The sequence below is a fragment of the Pristiophorus japonicus genome, chromosome 21 (assembly GCF_044704955.1).
Source record: "Pristiophorus japonicus isolate sPriJap1 chromosome 21, sPriJap1.hap1, whole genome shotgun sequence".
NCBI lineage: Eukaryota > Metazoa > Chordata > Chondrichthyes > Pristiophoridae > Pristiophorus > Pristiophorus japonicus.
This window is the reverse complement of record NC_091997.1, coordinates 31214677-31232629: the sequence shown is the minus strand read 5'-3', so window position 1 is coordinate 31232629 and position 17953 is coordinate 31214677. Positions and strand designations below refer to the sequence as shown.

At 45.3% G+C, this 17953-nt stretch overlaps 1 protein-coding gene across 4 annotated transcripts in view; it reads left to right on the top strand.

Moving 5' to 3' along the window:
* Positions 1–17953, top strand: part of arhgap23a (Rho GTPase activating protein 23a) — a 482417-nt gene that overhangs the window by 259890 nt on the left and 204574 nt on the right. The window contains exon 1 of one of the 4 annotated variants that reach the window (XM_070864538.1): positions 8157–8387. The exons of the other annotated variants lie outside the window; for them this stretch is intronic. Within the exon in view, the coding sequence (XP_070720639.1) occupies positions 8157–8387 (231 nt within the window). Of the gene's footprint in view, positions 1–8156; positions 8388–17953 lie in introns of those variants that run through there. 4 annotated transcript variants of the gene reach the window in all.

Sequence of the window (17953 nt, the reverse complement as noted above, 5' to 3'; positions counted from 1 at the left end):
CTGCGACGGTAGAAAGTCTACGGGCATTGTTCGCTGCCCACGGTCTACCAGACGTCTTGGTCAGCGACTGGCCCGTGCTTCACAAGCACTGAATTCCAGGACTTCATGGCAAGCAATGGAATTAACCATGTCAGAACGGCACCGTTCAAGCCGGCCTCAAACCGCCAGGCAGAACGAGCAGTGCAGATAATCAAACAGAGGATGCTCAGAATCCAAGGGGGTTCCCTACAAACCCGCTTATCACGCCTCCTGTTGGCCTATAGATCCCGACCACACTCGCTCACAGGGGTTTCACCTGCAGAGCTGCTAATGAAAAGAACGCTCAAAACCCAGCTATCCCTTGTACACCCCACCATGAAAGAAATTGTCGAGAGCAGGCGCCAGCCACAATATGACTACCATGACAGGAATGCAAGGGCGCGATGTATTGATGTAAATGATCCTGTTTTTGTCCTCAACTACGCTGCAGGGCCCAAATGGCTCGCAGGCACTGTGATTGCCAAAGAGGGAAATAGAATTCTGGTAGTTAAACTTACCAATGGACAAATCTGCAGCAAACACATGGATCAAACAAAAAGGAGGTTCAGCAACCCCATAGAAGAAGCAGAGGAAGAACACGATGTAGAGTTCACTCTACCACAGGTGACCAAACACCGGAACCAAAGGGAGGAGAGCCCAGTCACTGTGGGCAGTCTGGATAGGCCTGAGGAACCGCAAACAGCAGACACTCAGGCCAGTGCCCAACAACCGGAGCCCCAACTCAGGCGCTCCACAAGAGAGCATAAACCACCAGAGAGACTCAACCTGTGATCCCAATAAGACTTTGGGGGGGGAGGTGATGTCATGTATTCAACCAGCATTGTGACCCATGTATAATCTGACCTAAGTTGTACACTGTGAGAACAATGACCACTAGGTGGGAGACACTTCTAACCTGGACCTTCAGATATAAAAGGGGAGGCTCCACCCACCTTCATCACTTGAGTGCTAAGGAATAAAGGACAGGTCACAGACTGACCACCTCTCAAGCATGGGCCTCGTATGCATTTATACTGTATAGTAAGGACATATCAGTATTGAATGCCGGAGCAGGCTTGAGGGGCTGTATTACTCCTGCTCCTATTTCTTATGATCTTGTATGTACTCGCACACTATCTCCGCTCCTCTGATACTGGTTACTCCTTGTTCCTCTGCTCCATGATTGGTGATTGCTCTTTTTAGCCACTATGCCCAGCCCTGAAGAATTCCTTCCTTAGAACTCTGTACCTTTCCACTTCTCATCTTAATTTCAAAAACCTCCACAAAACTATTCTAAACAACCACGCCTTCAGCCTCGTCCTTCAACATCCTATAGAAACATAGGGCCCAAGTTTCCACAAGAAAAAAAATGGGCGCCCCTCCGAGCTGGGCGCCTGTTTTTCGCGCCTAAAAAAATCCTCGATATTCTCCACCTACTTACAGGTCCTCTGGCCCTCGGTGCAGCCAGCACGAGCTGTGGGGGGGGCGGAGCCAGGTCCCGGCGCTGAAAACAGTGCCGGGACCTCTGCACATGCGCGCTACAGTCGGCACGCAAGTGCAGTAGCTCCAGGCGCCGAACTGTGTGGGAGGGGCCCGAAGCACGCAGCCCCTAGCCCTGGCTGAATGGCCTCACTGGGGCTGCGTGAATGAGGCTCCTCCCACGGCCAGCTCCTGCTCCCCCCCCCCCCCCCCCCGACCAGACCCGACACTCGCTCCTTCCCCCCGCCCCCGCCGACCCGACCCGACCCGACACCCGCTCCTCCCAGACACCTGCTCCCCCCCCCCGCCGACCAGACCCGACCCGACACCCGCTCTCTCCCCCCCACCCCGACCCGACACCTGCTTCCCCCCCCCCCGACCCGACCCGACAGCCCCCGCCCCCCCGACTGACCCGTCACCCATGCCCCGCCTCCCCCCCGCCGCCGACCAGACCCGACCCGACACCCGCCCCCCCCACCCCGACTGACCGTCACCCACGCCCCCCCTCCCCCGCCGCCGACCCGACCCGCGCTCCTGTTCCCCGACCCCACCCCCCGCTCTGTCTACCCCCCCCGCTCTCTCTACCTCCCCCGCTCTCTCTACCCCCCCCCGCGCTCTCTCTACCCCCCCCGCGCTCTCTCCCCCCCCCCCCGCTCTCTCTCCCCCCCCCCAGCTCTCTCTCTCCCCCGCGCTCTCTCTCTTCCCCCCCCCGCTCTCTCTCTTCCCCCCCTCCCCGCCCTCTCTCTCTCTCTCTTCCTCCACCCCCCCCCGCTCTCTCTCTCTCTCCCTCCCTCCCTCCCTCCCCCTCTCTCTCCCTCCCTCCCCCTCTCTCTCCCTCCCTCCCTCCCTCCTCTCTCTCTCTCTCTCTCTCTCTCTCTCCCTCCCCCTCTCTCTCTCTCTCTCTCTCCCTCCCCCCCTCTCTCTCTCTCTCTCTCTCTCCCTCCCTCCCTCCCCCCCTCTCTCTCCCTCCCCCTCTCTCTCTCTCTCCCTCCCCCTCCCCCACTTTCTCTCTCCCTCCCCCCCCGCTCTCTCTCCCCCTCCCCCCCGCTCTCTCTCTTCCCCCCCCCGCGCTCTCTCTCTTCCCCCCCCCCCCGCTCTCTCTCTCTCTCCCTCCCTCCTCCTCTCTCTCTCTCTCTCTTCCTCCCCCTCCTCCTCTCTCTCTCCCTCCCTCCCTCCCTCCCTCCCCCGCGCTCTCTCCCTCCCTCCCTCCCCCTCTCTCCCTCCCTCCCTCCCCCTCTCTCTCTCTCTCCCTCCCCCCCCCCCCCCTCTCTCTCTCTCCCCCTCCCACTCAGCAGCACGAATGGCTGCAGAATTCTCCCTGGCTGAAGCACTTTCACACAGGTAGGAAGATGGTTTATTTAATCTTTTCTTGGCTTATAAATGTTTATTCAGGTTGGATTTATTTGTATAATATTTGTAGAAGTATAAATAAGGATTTATTGTCGAATTTAATGAGTTCCCTTCCCCCCCACCTCGTTCTGGACTAATTTGTAACCTGCGCCTGATTTTTTAATGTGTAGAACAGGTTTTTTCAGTTCTACAAAAATCTTCACTGGCTCCATTCTACTTTAGTTTGGAGTACATTTTCACTGTGGAAACTTTCAAATCAGGCGTCAGTGGCCGGACACGCCCCCTTTTGAAGAAAAAATTCTGTTCTAAACTAGAACTGTTCGACCTGACTAGAACTGCAGAAAAAAAAATGTGGAGAATTGCGATTTCTAAAATAGTCCGTTCTCCACCAGTTGCTCCTAAAAATCAGGTGCGAATCATGTGGAAACTTGGGCCCATGGAAACATAGAAAATAGGTGCAGGAGTAGGCCATTCGGCCCTTCCAGCCTGCACCGCCATTCAATGAGTTCATGGCTGAACATGCAACTTCAGTACCCTATTCCTGCTTTCTCGCCATACCCCTTGATCCCCCGAGTAGTAAGGACTACATCTAACTCCTTTTTGAATATATTTAGTGAATTGGCCTCAACAACTTTCTGTGGTAGAGAATTCCACAGGTTCACCACTCTCTGGGTGAAGAAGTTTCTCCTCATCTCAGTCCTAAATGGCTTACCCCTTATCCTTAGACTGTGACCCCTGGTTCTGGACTTGCCCAACATTGGGAACATTCTTCCTGCATCTAACCTGTCTAAACCCATCAGAATTTTAAATGTTTCTATGAGATCCCCTCTCATTCTTCTGAACTCCAGTGAATACAAGCCCAGTTGATCCAGTCTTTCTTGATTGGTCAGTCCCGCCATCCCAGGAATCAGTCTGGTGAACCTTCGCTGCACTCCCTCAATAGCAAGAATGTCCCTCCTCAGGTTAGGAGACCAAAACTGTACACAATACTCCAGGTGTGGCCTCACCAAGGCCCTGTACAACTGTAGCAACACCTCCCTGCCCCTGTACTCAAATCCCCTCGTTTTGAAGGCCAACATGCCATTTGCTTTCTTAACCGCCTGCTGTACCTGCATGCCAACCTTCAATGACTGATGTACCATGACACCCAGGTCTCGTTGCACCTCCCCTTGTCCTAATCTGTCACCATTCAGATAATAGTCTGTCTCTTTGTTTTTAACCACCAAAGTGAATAACCTCACATTTATCCACATTATACTTCACCTGCCATGCATTTGCCCACTCACCTAACCTATCCAAGTCGCTCTGCATCCTCATAGCATCCTCCTCACAGCTCACACTGCCACCCAACTTAGTGTCATCTGCAAATTTGGAGATACTACATTTAATCCCCTCGTCCAAATCATTAATGTATAATGTAAACAGCTGGGGCCCCAGCACAGAATCTTGCGGTACCCCACTAGTTACCGCCTACCATTCTGAAAAGTACCCATTTACTCCTACTCTTTGCTTCCTGTCTGACAACCAGTTCTCAGTCCATGTCACCACACTACCCCCAATCCCATGTGCTTTAACTTTGCACATTAATCTCTTGTGTGGGACTTTGTCGAAAGCCTTCTGAAAGTCCAAATATACCACATCAACTGGTTCTCCCTTGTCCACTCTACTGGAAACATCCTCAAAAAATTCCAGAAGATTTGTCAAGCATGATTTCCCTTTCACAAATCCATGTTGACTTGGACCTATCATGTCACCTCTTTCCAAATGCGCTGCTATGACATCCTTAATAATTGATTCCATCATTTTACCCACTACCGATGTCAGGCTGACCGGTCTATAATTCCCTGTTTTCTCTCTCTCCTTTTTTAAAAAGTGGGGATACATTGGCTACCCTCCACTCGATAGGAACTGATTCAGAGTCAATGGAATGTTGGAAAATGATTGTCAATGCATCTGCTATTTCCAAGGCCACCTCCTTAAGTACTCTGGGATGCAGCCCATCAGGCCCTGGGGATTTATCGGCCCTCAATCCCATCAATTTCCCTCAGTTTCTCCCCCTTACTAGACCCTCTGACCCCTTTTATATCCGGAAGGTTGTTTGTGTCCTCCTTAGTGAATACCGAACCAAAGTACTTGTTCAATTGGTCCGCCATTTCTTTGTTCCCAGTTATGACTTCCCCTGATTCTGACTGCAGGAGACCTACGTTTGTCTTTACTAATCTTTTTCTCTTTACATATCTATAGAAACTTTTGCAATCCGTCTTAATGTTCCCTGCAAGCTTCTTCTCGTACTCCATTTTCCCTGCCCTAATCAAACCCTTTGTCCTCCTCTGCTGAGTTCTAAATTTCTCCCAGTCTCCGGGTTCGCTGCTTTTTCTGGCCAATTTGTATGCCACTTCCTTGGCTTTAATACTATCCCTGATTTCCCTTGATAGCCACAGCCACCTTCCCTTTTTTTATTTTTACGCCAGACAGGAATGTACAATTGTTGTAGTTCGTCCATTCGGTCTCTAAATGTCTGCCATTGCCCATCCACAGTCAACCCCTTAAGTATCATTCGCCAATCTATCCTAGCCAATTCACGCCTCATACCTTCAAAGTTACCCTTCTTTAAGTTCTGGACCATGGTCTCTGAATTAACTGTTTCATTCTCCATCCTGATGCAGAATTCCACCATATTATGGTCACTCTTCCCCAAGGGGCCTCGCACAATGAGATTGCTAATTAATCCTCTCTCATTACACAACACCCAGTCTAAGATGGCCTCCCCCCTAGTTGGTTCCTCGACATATTGGTCTAGAAAACCATCCCTTATGCATTCTAGGAAATGCTCCTCCACCGTATTGCTTCCCGTTTGGTTAGCCCAATCTATGTGCATATTAAAGTCACCCATTATAACTGCTGCACCCTTATTGCATGCACCCCTAATTTCTTGTTTGATGCCCTCCCCAACATCACTACTACTGCTTGGAGGTCTGTACACAACTCCCACTAACGTTTTTTGCCCTTTGGTGTTCTGCAGCTCTACCCATATAGATTCCACATCATGCAAGCTAATGTCCTTCCTAACTATTGCATTAATCTCCTCTTTAACCAGCAATGCTACCCCACCTCCTTTTTCTTTTATTCTATCCTTTCTGAATGTTGAATACCCCTGGATGTTGAGTTCTCAGCCCTGATCATCCTGGAGCCACGTTTCTGTAATCCCAATCACATCATATTTGTTGACATCTATTTGCACAGTTAATTCATCCACCTTATTACGGATACTCCTTGCATTAAGACACAAAGCCTTCAGGCTTGTTTTTTTAACACCCTTTGTCCTTTTAGAATTTTGCTGTACAGTGGCCCTTTTTGTTCTTTGCCTTGGGTTTCTCTGCCCTCCACTTTTCCTCATCTCCTTTCTGTCTTTTGCTTTTGTCTCCTTTTAGTTTTCCTCTGTCTCCCTGCATTGGTTCCCATCCCCCTGCCATATTAGTTTAACTCCTCCCCAACAGCACTAGCAAACACTCCCCCTAGGACATTGGTTCCGGTCCCGCCCAGGTGCAGACCGTCCGGTTTGTACTGGTCCCACCTCCCCCAGAACCGTTTCCAATGCCCCAGGAATTTGAATCCCTCCCTGCTGCACCACTGCTCAAGCCACGTATTCATCTGTGCTATCCTGCGATTCCTACTCTGACTAGCACGCGGCACTGGTAGCAATCCCGAGATTACTACTTTTGAGGTTCTACTTTTTAATTTAGCTCCTAGCTCCTTAAATTCGTTTCGTAGGACCTCATCCCTTTTTTTACCTATGTCGTTGGTACCAATGTGCACCACGACAACTGGCTGTTCTCCCTCCCTTTTCAGAATGTCCTGCACCCGCTCCGAGACATCCTTGACCCTTGCACCAGGGAGGCAACATATCATCCTGGAGTCTCGGTTGCGGCCGCAGAAACGCCTATCAATTCCCCTTACAATTGAATCCCCTATCACTATTGCTCTCCCACTCTTTTTCCTGCCCTCCTGTGCAACAGAGCCAGCCACGGTGCCATGAACTTGGCTGCTGCTGCCCTCCCCTGATGAGTCATCCCCCTCAACAGTACTCAAAGCAATGTATCTGTTTTGCAGGGGGATGACCACAGGGGACCCCTGCACTACCTTCCTTGCACTGCTCTTCCTGCTGGTCTTCCATTCCCTATCTGGCTGTGGACCATTCACCTGCGATAAGACCAACTCGCTACATGTGCTACTTACGTCATTCTCAGCATTGTGGATGCTCCAGAGTGAATCCACCCTCAGCTCCAACTCTGCAACATGAAGAGTGCTCTATTAATGTATATTATACATCCGTATATGCTGCAACAGAACAGCATAACACCACTTAGCAAGTGAAGTGCAGCTGCATAGTGAAGGACAGCACTGCCTTATAAATCAGCCCTTGTTTACATCTGTATAAGACTTCAATTATAAGTATTTATTTTAATATTTTTAATTTGTGCATTATTTACGCATAATCATATATTAAAATATTTAAAGAAATAATGTAATTTATTTTGTCTTGAAGGCAACATTGAGGTGTGCTGCAGTTGCTAAACTATTAAGAGAACTTGTTTGGAGTCAGAAGTCGGGTCTGATTGTCTTTTGACCAATTAGCTCATCTTAGCTCTTGAAAGGCAACTTTATGTGCAACAAAGTGACATCATGTGTTTATCTAAAAGAGAACAGCCAAGCACACAGAAGATTTTTGGGGAAAAAAAGAGGGCGAGTATAACACATTTGTTTGACTGTTTAGTTTACTCAGTTTGCTCTGGCATGTGACAGAATTTGCAGCAATGTGAAACTTCCAATAGTCTGTGAGTGTCAGCGACTAGGGTCAGAGGTCAGTGGCTGAGGCTAACAGCCCGGAACAGCTGCTGGTTCACAGCGTGCAGTGTACAGGGGAGGTAGCTGCTGTGTAAGTTTTCAGTTTGTGTTGGGAGTGTCTGACGTTCCAGCATTGTGCCTGGCAGTCTGCAGTTATGCCCTGCAGCATAACTCTTAACCATCTTTGGAATATATTTGGATTCACTGTCGATGTGAATGATAGGAATGAGGAAGAGTAAAGTACGATGGATCCTGCATTGTCCCAGCTGCCAGATGAACATTTCACTATGTGATATATGGTGTGTAACTTGTTTTGTTTGTTGTGAATGGAAATCGGAAAGTTACAATCATCTTGGACGAATGATAGCCACTTCTGGAAAGATCACGTTCAAGTGGGTTGGAAGTTATTCTTCCAGTTGGATTAAAGTGAACTAAGGAACAGACGCAGAATTATCTGTGAAAACATGTCCAGCGCTGGAAAAGCTGCTTGCAGCCCAGGCTTGATCTCCAGACACTGGAATTGGGAAAGACCGGTGGGGATTGACTGCAGTTCTCCTGAGCCCCGCTGCATTTGGCTGGCCGCACTGAGGAATGTGACCTCAGAGGTAAACCCCAGTAAGGAGAAGGACAGTGATATCTCGGCTGTCAAAAGAAAGCACAGTTTTCCTGTTTGGGAGGAGGAGGAGGAGTTGCTGGTAAGGTGTTTAGTTTGGAAGTTGTGAACAGTTTGCTTGAATGTGCATCGTGTAGGCGAAAAAGTGGTTACAGTCAGATTTAATTTCCTGGATACTGCATTGCCTCAGGAAATCTTTAATAGAATATAAGTGCAGACAAGCCCTTGTCTGTACAAACATGTAGGAACAACAATGTCTGTCTTTACGCCTTTACTTTTTGGCACTACAGCTGCTCTCTTGTGCTACTGATAATCTTATTAAAGCACATGCAGAGTTAATACTAATAGCAGTTTATATAAAATTGTTTTACTCATAATTCAAATGCAATTAATACGTTTTGAATCGACCACCTAAGTGCTCATGGGCATAAAGCCTCAGGAAACTTTTTCTGTGACACATAGGTTTGGCTAAAGAAGCCCAGCTTTTTAATATTTTTAACTGAGTTTTGATGCCTTGTTCTAATGCCCCCATACCACATCAGCAAACTGCACTACGGAAGCCTTTAGTCTGCTTTTTACAACAGTTATAGCAAAAACTCTTAATTCTAGAATAAAGCTCCTTTTGTAAAGCAGAACTGTTAATATAGTGCCCTAAAAAGAACATTTGTTATGAAGACATTCAGCTTTTCACAGTAGAAGTTTATTTCATAAACAGGATACCCTCATGTGCGCACTGCTGACCTCTTGCTCTTCATGCCAGGTACTGCCTCTGTCATTAGCATGAATCCAAGGCTGTAGGGTGGAGTTAATGGCCTAAGCACCCATCACACGTTCCTGAATGTAACTTTTGTTACGAAAATTTGAATATCTTCATAATACGTACTGCTGAAGAAACATTAGTTAACGGGTCTACTTCCTATTCTGTTTGTATGTCAGAAAAATCTATTACAGGTACATAGCTATTTCTGGGTATGGTAGTGTAGTAGGTTATGTGGTTGGAGTAATAACCCAGAGGATTTGTAATATAGAGAATGTGAGTTCAAATCCCACCATGGCAGTTTGAGAATTTAAATTCAGAATAAGAAAAAAAAATAGGAATTTAAAGTTGGTATCAGTAAAAGTAACCATGAAGCTGTCGGATTGTCGTAAAAACCCAACTGATTCACTGTCCTTTAGGGAAGGAAACCTGCTGTCCTTACCCGGTCTGGCCTACATGTGACTCCAGACCTACAATAATATGGTTGACTCGTAATTGACCTCTGGAGTGGCCTTGCGAGCCACTCAGTTGTAGCAAACTGCTGCAAAGATGACTGCAGTAATTCCAGGAGAAGGCCCACTACCACTTTCTCAGGGCAAATAGGGATGGACAATTGATGTCGGCACTACTAGCTATCCCCACTCCCTGAGAATGAGTTTTTTTTAAATGTAGGCATCATGATCCAGCATGGTATATTAGCATAAATTACTGATGCCAGCTTTTACTTCCAAGTTTTCTGAACTGAATTCAAATTCTCAAACTGCCATGGTGGGATTTGCACTCTGGTTCTCTGAATAGTTCAAGCCTCAGTATTACTAGTCTAGTAATATAAGCACTAGACTACTGTACCCCAACTTTGCAAAAGTGATACAGGTGTATTGCAACACGTGGCACTGTAAAAAGACTATTTCACAGTGACGTGATGGGAAGCAGTCTGCAATCTGCTTAGCAACCTAGTTTACTTTCCAACTTGTTATTTTTTTAAAACATTTTTGCTTTTAGCCTCGTCAAATGAATGGTTTAAAAATACAATGAGGATGTGTGAAATGTAATCTATATCTGACGGCAACTATGGATTTTTCAACAACTGTTTTCTCATTTAGTTGGCTTGACGACAGATTCTGTATGCAGACTGCGAGCCTGATCTGGAATCTGCATCTTTTGTTTCTTTGCTCTTCAGAAATAACATAGCCCTGGTCTAACAATTATCACTAATTGCGGTAGTTTGCTTATTGGAATTTATATAGGATTCTCATTACATCTCCACCTCTCCAAAATGGAAACACCTGACGGAAAACCAATTTCTTATAGGCTTAAATGACTAGTTGAATTTATTTCCAATTTAATAATTTAATGCAGAAAGATATTAGGCAAACACTTCGTAGCACACGTTGAAATTTGTAACACATTTAGAATGTCCCCATTAAAAGTATGGTCTTCTAGCTCTTTCAGTTCCTGAAATATCACATTTTAGTGTCGGTTCTTCCATAGAGAGAATACTTAAGCCAAATGCTTATGTCCTTCCTACATTATCATCATAGGCAGTCCCTCGGAGTCGAGAATGACTTGCTTCCACTCTAAAAGTGAGTTCTCAGGTTACTGAGGAATCCTTCCTATATTACAACAATCGGGTCGGGGCCTCCATGCTGCTCCTGGGCCTCCGCATGCCACTCCTTTTGTGGCCCCGACCTGCCGCTGATGGTGTCTCGCAGGCTGGGGCCTCCATGCTGCGGCGGCGGGTTGGGGCCGCAAAGGGAACGGCGTGCGGCCCAGGGAGCAGCGTGGAGACATGCCACTGCAAGGTACAGTGCGAGCGGTGCAAGAGGGCAATGGCAGCGAAGAGTGACGTTAGCAAAGTCCAGGTCGGTGATTGGAGCGTGGGCAGATGCAGCAGGAGCGGCGAGAGGGACGAAGGAGCTGTGAGAGACTGTGGAGGAATGTGACCGGGGCCCAGGGGAGGTGTGAGTTCGGGGCCAGGGGCCCGGGGCAGCACGGGCCAGCCCACACTGCGATATGTGTGCACACTAGGTCCGTGCAGCAGAGCAGGTCTCCAGTTGTCATGGATAATCCTTGCCACTGGACCAAGACCTAGCTCTGTCAAGCCCGCGTGGTGGCTGGTGTGCAACGGTCACCACACACTAATAAAATCCACGCACAGGCATCTTCCACACTTTAGGATGTAGTTCAGGTTCTTCATTCGAAACACCTGTGAACTCATCCTTTTTTTTGGCATGGAAGCAAGTCATCCTCGTTTCGAGGGACTGCTTATGATGATGACGACAGTGACTACATTTCAAAAATACTTAATTGGCTGTAAAGCGTCTGAGCCGTCCTGAGGTCGTGAAAAGCAATATATAAATGCAAATGTTTCTGTCTCCAGATAACTAAAGGGCACAGAAAGATTTTTTTTTAAACTCTTAATTCCTTTGCAGATAGGGATTGCAATCCTCTTGTGATCAAAGCAACAATACTATGTCGGTATTTAGTCTATAGCATAGGTTCATGTACTACTTGTTCTAAGATTAGATCATGATAACGACCTTGCGGAATACTGATGAAATGTAAACATGCATCATGTGAAATCTTAGCTGGTTTACGACGTCAATAGGTTCATAGAAATAGTCCGTTCAGCCCCTCGAGCCTGTTCTGCCATTCAATTGGATCATGGCCCATCTGTACCTTCTACCGCCGTTGCTCCCTATCTCTTGATACCTAACAAAAATCTATAAATCTCAGTCTTGAAAATTTCAATTGCCCCATCAGCACCTTTTTGGAGGAGAGTATTCCAGATATCCACTTCCCTTTTTGTGTGGGGAAAAAGTGCTTCCTGATTTCACTCCTAGATGGCCTAGTATTAATTTTAAGATTGTGTTTCCTTGTTCTGGATTCTTCCATCAGAGGAACTTGTTTCTCTGTGTCTACCATATCAAATTCTTTTTTTTAATCATTTTTAACCACCTCAATTAGAACACCCTTCAACCTTCCAAACTCTGGGGAATACAAGCCAAGTTTATACCTGTCCTCATAATTTAATCTTTAAGCCCTGGTATAATTCTGGTGAATCTGTGCTGTGTACCCCTTCCACAGCCAATATATGTGTCCAGAGGTTTTTGGTGCCCAAAACTTACTACAGTACTGGAGGTAGGACCTGACCAAACCTCCATACAACTGAAGCATCGCTTCCTAACTTTTGAATTCCAACCTCCTTGAGATAAAGGCCAACATTCCATTAGCCTTTTGATTACTGTCTGTCCCTGTGCACTAGCTTTTAATTTGTTTACATGGATACCTAAATTCCTTAGCTCCTCTACTGCTCCTAGGGTCCAAAATTCACCACAATTTAGCTCCAAATTTGTGGAGATATCACTGTTTTTTGGAGCTAAGTTAATTTTGCAAGTTTTGCCAAGGGTATAACACCGTCCTTAACAGGTAACAGCCGATTATTTTAGTTAAGGTTTTTATGACATCACTCGGGGTCAAGCCCACCCATAGTGCCATTTTTGCCCGTTTTTGCGAGTTTCGCCAATAAGGATTTTTTTCAAAAACGGCGCAGGGGACCACCTTGAAAAAACGTTACCGTACCAAATCGGAGTCAGATAGAAATCAGCATTACAGACGCCATCTTGTTTATCTCCCTCGGCCGGACACAGGAGCTCGGTGCTGGGCTTCCAAAGGTGGGGGGGGGGGAGATGGCAGCCAAGCCGGGGATAGGAGCGGCAGTGGGGACCTTTTTGGCTGGGGACAGGGGTGGCAGTGGGGACCTTTCGGCTGGGTATAGGGGAAGCAGTGAGGACCTGTTGGCCAGGGATCGGGGTGGCAGTGGGGACCTTGCGGCGGGGATCTTTCGGCCGGGGATAGGGGCAGAAAATGCTGGAAAGCTCAGCGGGTCAGCACGGTAAAACCAGCACACGTTGGCTATAGAGTAAAACTGTACAATTACATGCTGTCCTGGAAACCTAAATGGTGAGCATGTGCAAAACGGGGCCTCAGTTTTTTGGCGCTATCGATTAGCTCCACCCACAGAAACTAAAGTCTTTCTGTGCGGCGCCAAATTCAAAGAGAAAAGTGGCAAAACTTTGGATTTGATTTTTTTTGACGCTACTTTGCTTTAAAAAATTGACTGTTAATCTTAAATAGCGCCAAAAAAAGCCAATGTGGAATTTTGGGCCCCTAGTTCCTTACCATTAAGAAAATATTACGATTTGTCTTTCTCTGATCCAAATAGGTTTATTTGGAACACATCCCTTAGCTACTGTCCCACACACTGTCCAGCATATTTTGGTATGAAAGAACAATTATGCATTTGTTTGATACACCACATTGTTGAAATTCAAGATTCTGCATTGAATGACGAGGACCAATTTACAAAGTAGTAGCTCTTTGACACGTACACATCACTGGACCCTGTAATTACACTAAGCACCTTTAGTCTAGTGGAAAAAAGTCTCACACATTTCACAATCTGTGACACTGACCAAAACTGACTTTGTTGTAGGTTTGCTGATCAATCCACTTGTAGGGTATAAAATCATATGGGTCCTCGTCTAATATCCTCTGTTTATACTGTGCCTATTTATTTGGCACTGGGTGGGTAGCTCACTCAGTTGAGTGCCAGACTCTGGACCAGAAAGTTTTTGATTTCACTCTCTCTGAGATTCATTAAGTATTTCATCCTGTTGAGATAGATAAAATGAATACCATGTCTTGGGTGTTTCATGAAAACAAGAGACTGCAGGAACTCGACGGTGCATGCCACATTGTATCAGAATCTCCTGTGTGTTCGTCAATGGATATTAGCAGCGGATCAGATTGTGGTGCAGCAAAACATTTTTTAGATTAAGGGTGTACAGGTATTTGAGGCTTCCAGACTTCATTGCTGTGGGACAGAAACAGCTTGAAGATTTAAGAAAACTTGACTGTGGGCAAGGATGAGGATGTGGGAGTGTTTGAGATGGGCCTGGAAAATGGGGAAATACACTTGATTAGATTCGTTTTTGTTCAATGGAGCAGCATAAGAACATAAATATGAGCAGGAGTAGGCCATATGGCCTCTCGAGCCTGCTCCGCCATTCAATAAGATCATGGCTGATCTATCTTTGCTTTCCTGCCCTTCCCCGTATCCCTTGATTCCCTTCGTGTCCAAAAATCTATCCATCTCAATTTCGAATATACTCAACGACTGAGCATCTACAGCCCTCTGGTGTAGAGAATTCCAAAGATTCACAAGCCTCCGAGTGAAGAAACTTCTCCTTGTCTCAGTCCTAAATGGCTGATCTCTTATCCTGAGACTATGACCCCTAATTCTCGACTCCAGCCAGGGGAAACATTTACTATTGAATCTGTTTCCACCGCCCTTCCAGGCAGTGCATTCCAGAGCATCACAATTTGCTGCGCGTTCTTCTCCAGCCAAATATTCTAGCCCTCGCCTGCCGCAGCATTATAAGAAGAGCATGGCTGGAAATTAATCCACAAAGAAATTTCAGAACCTGAGCTTTTGACACAGCCTTATTTTAGCCAGCACTTACAGTATATGATGTGTGTATCATACTTGCAAGAGGATTGAAATTTACGTGTTGGTTGCAGATGTTGGAAATCTGAAATAACAACAGAAAATGCTGGAAACATTCAGTACGTCAGGCAGCATCTGCAGAGAGAGAAAGGAGGGTTAACGGTTCAGGATGATGACCTTTGTTTGAACCGTCAGAAACATTAACCCTGCCTTCCCCTTGGCACAGATGCTGCATGACCTGCTGAGTGTTTCCAGCATTTTCTGTTTTTATTTCTCTTTTCTGACTCTGTCTCCGATAGGTCTGTGGGAAAGTGAATAATATACAATTTTTCAATTTAAAAATAAAATCCAGATCATAGGCCTGCAAACCAACAATGGTTGGTTCAGTGTGCTATGCAAGTTTGCAGCATGATGCAAACATGTAGATACAATGAACAATTTCAGTGTGTTTAGAAAGTTCAGGAAAGAGATTGGCGTACTGGCAGCAGATCTGGACTCCCATAGAAATATGAAGAAATGGTGGGAGTACAATCCCCAAAATGGAACTGAATGTTTGTTTGTGTTATAAAAACAAAATACTGCAGATGCTGGAAATCTGAAATAAAAACACAAAATTCTGGAAATAGAGTTAACGTTTCAGGTCTGTGACCTTTCATCAGAACTGGAAAGTGTTTGCATTGTAATAGTTTTAAAGCAAGTAATAGTTTGTAAGCAAGTACAGAGGCAAGAAAAGGGCGGAGAGCAATAAAGAACAAAAGGGGAAGGCCTGTGATAGGTGGAAAGCAGGAGTGATTAAATGACAAAAGGGATGATGGCGCAAGGTGAAATGGGGTGATAATGGGACAAGTAAAGAAACAAAAGATGGGTCAAGAAGAGTTGCACTTTCTGTCTGAAAAGATGGAAGCAGTGGTTATGATCTGAAATTGTTGAACTCTATATCTTGAGTTGGTTGTAAAGTTTGTGTTTTTTTTTCAAAAAAGGACTGAACTTTTCTAATGAAAAGCTCAGAAATGGCCTCTATTTGGAGGTTGTGGGGGCGGGGCGCCAGGCCATTTTTAAAAGGAATGTCAGGGACTTGCTTCCGACTTACTGCTGAGCTTTCCCGTGGGAGAGGTTTGGCTGTGATCACCGACACACAGGAATAGATCTGTGTTCCTGTTATTAGTTGCTTTGTTTATTATTCAGCAGATATTACAGGTTTTTTATTTTTAGCACAGGTGTTGAGAGGAAACAGGATCTTAACTGTTTATGGGTCAGTCACTTCTTTAGACATGAATCTATAAAATTCTTCTTTGGGAACAATCAGAGGGGCAACAACCTTTTCAGTAGAATTAGATTATTTAACGATGCAGGAGTCTGACCAGAGCTCTGAGGGGCAAAGGAATGAGATCATTTTAAGGTAATAGCTGATGATCATCTAAAAGTGTTGTGCCCATTGTTTCAGAATTGACTTCCGCTAAACTGGATCATCAATAAACTGTACTTGAACCTCAGTGTGACCACTGTTTCCTTTTAAAGAGGAAAATGATGGTTTTTAACAGGTCTCCAAAGAGACGGCTTAAGTTTGTTTCCTCTTTGCTGCTGTAACATTCCCCTCAAGGAAAATTAAACACTGGCAGTGAACCATTCTTTTTCTTGTTTAATCATTGCGTGCTATGAATGTATCAGTCACACTTATTTATGTCAATTTTCTGCCCACTGTTGCAGTGACAATTTTCCTTTGTAAGAGGGTTTCTGTTAATTATGTCCGTGCTTATTTACATCTCCTGTATAAAGTCAGTTGGAGCTATGACATTCCCCTTTCCACTAATTTTAGCAAAAAAGTAATTGTGCGAGAAAAGTGGTATACTATCGGGATGAATATGAATCCATGTTTTCTGCTCAGGATTCCTACCCTTCTTTAAAAACAGGCCCTGAATTCTCTCCGTGAAATATACTTGAATGTGCCATTGTCTGCACAACTTTGCCAGGTCCTACCTCTTTTCTGTTGGTTAACATTTTAGTTTTCAGTGGAAGCAGACATATAATGCACCTGCCCATATATGGACAAATGTGTTGTGATATGCAAATGAGGAGTATATGGTATCTGTCTTATTTCACAGCATTTGTTCCCTAGCAGTGCTGAGTGCAAGGGACTCTTGACCAGTGTTTCTGAGGACCTGTTGGTGTTGGGGTTTGCTCTTCTAGTGCCTGCTTTAAGTGGAGGTGTTGAGAATGATGGTGCTGTTTATGTGCATCTTGTGGACGACTGGGTAATCCTTGTTCTGTGGAGAAAACAGATGGCATTAAAAATATATCTGCATTTATCCATTTGAGTACTGCATTGTCATCAGTGCTGATGCAAAGTGTCATATCATAGCTATCATAAAATACAAGATTGATACAGTATGTAGCAGTAGTACTGTGCAGCCCTCCAAACCTCACAGTCCCAGTGTCTCCTATTGTGTATGAATGTTGCCTTTAAACATGAGAATAATGGGGTTGAAGTCGGGGTCATTTGGACCATAGCATGCATGATATAATCTCCATAAATTTGCTATTTTTACTTCTACCACGTTACTTGCTACATCCTTTCTATGCAGTATGTGTTTTATATATACGTTTAATAACTCGCACTTTCCTTAATGTTAAAATGTGGGGAAGGGATCGCAGAGGAACTATTACATATATATAAAACAATTCATTAGAGAAGGGAATAGTGCCAGAAGATTGGCATACAGCTTATGTTATTCCTATATTTTAAAAGGGATATCGATCAAGTTCAGGGAACGATAAACCAGTTAGCTTAACATCGGTGTTAGGATGGATAATGGAACCTTTACTCAAATATGTAATAGAAAAACATCTAGAAACTGAAAATATAATAGAGTAGTCAGCATAGATTTCAAAAGGAAAGATCATGCTTGAGAAACCTCATTGAATTCATGAAAGAAGAAAAAGAGTAGACAAGGATAATGTAGTAGATGCAATATATTTAGACTTTCAAAAGGTTTTTGATAAAGTGCCGCATAGTGGACTCATGACTAAGGTCAATGCACGTGGAGTTCGGACAGGTAGCAGAATAGATAGCAAGCTGGTTACAAAACAGAAAACAAAGTAGGGGTTAAGGGCAGCAACTCAGACTGACAAAAGTTAGGAAGTGGTGTTCCACAAGGATCAGTGCTGGGACCAGTGTTATTCAGAATTTATATGGATGATTTGGACTCGGGAATCGAAGTACAATTTCTAAATTTGCAGACAACACCAAATTGGGGGGGTGTAATCAATACAAAGGAAGGTTGTGACAAAATAAATTACCTTAATAATGCAGAATGGGCGTTTAATTGGCAAGTTAATTTCGACATAGATAAAAATGGTTTCAAGTGCGGCAGGGGCTTTCAGG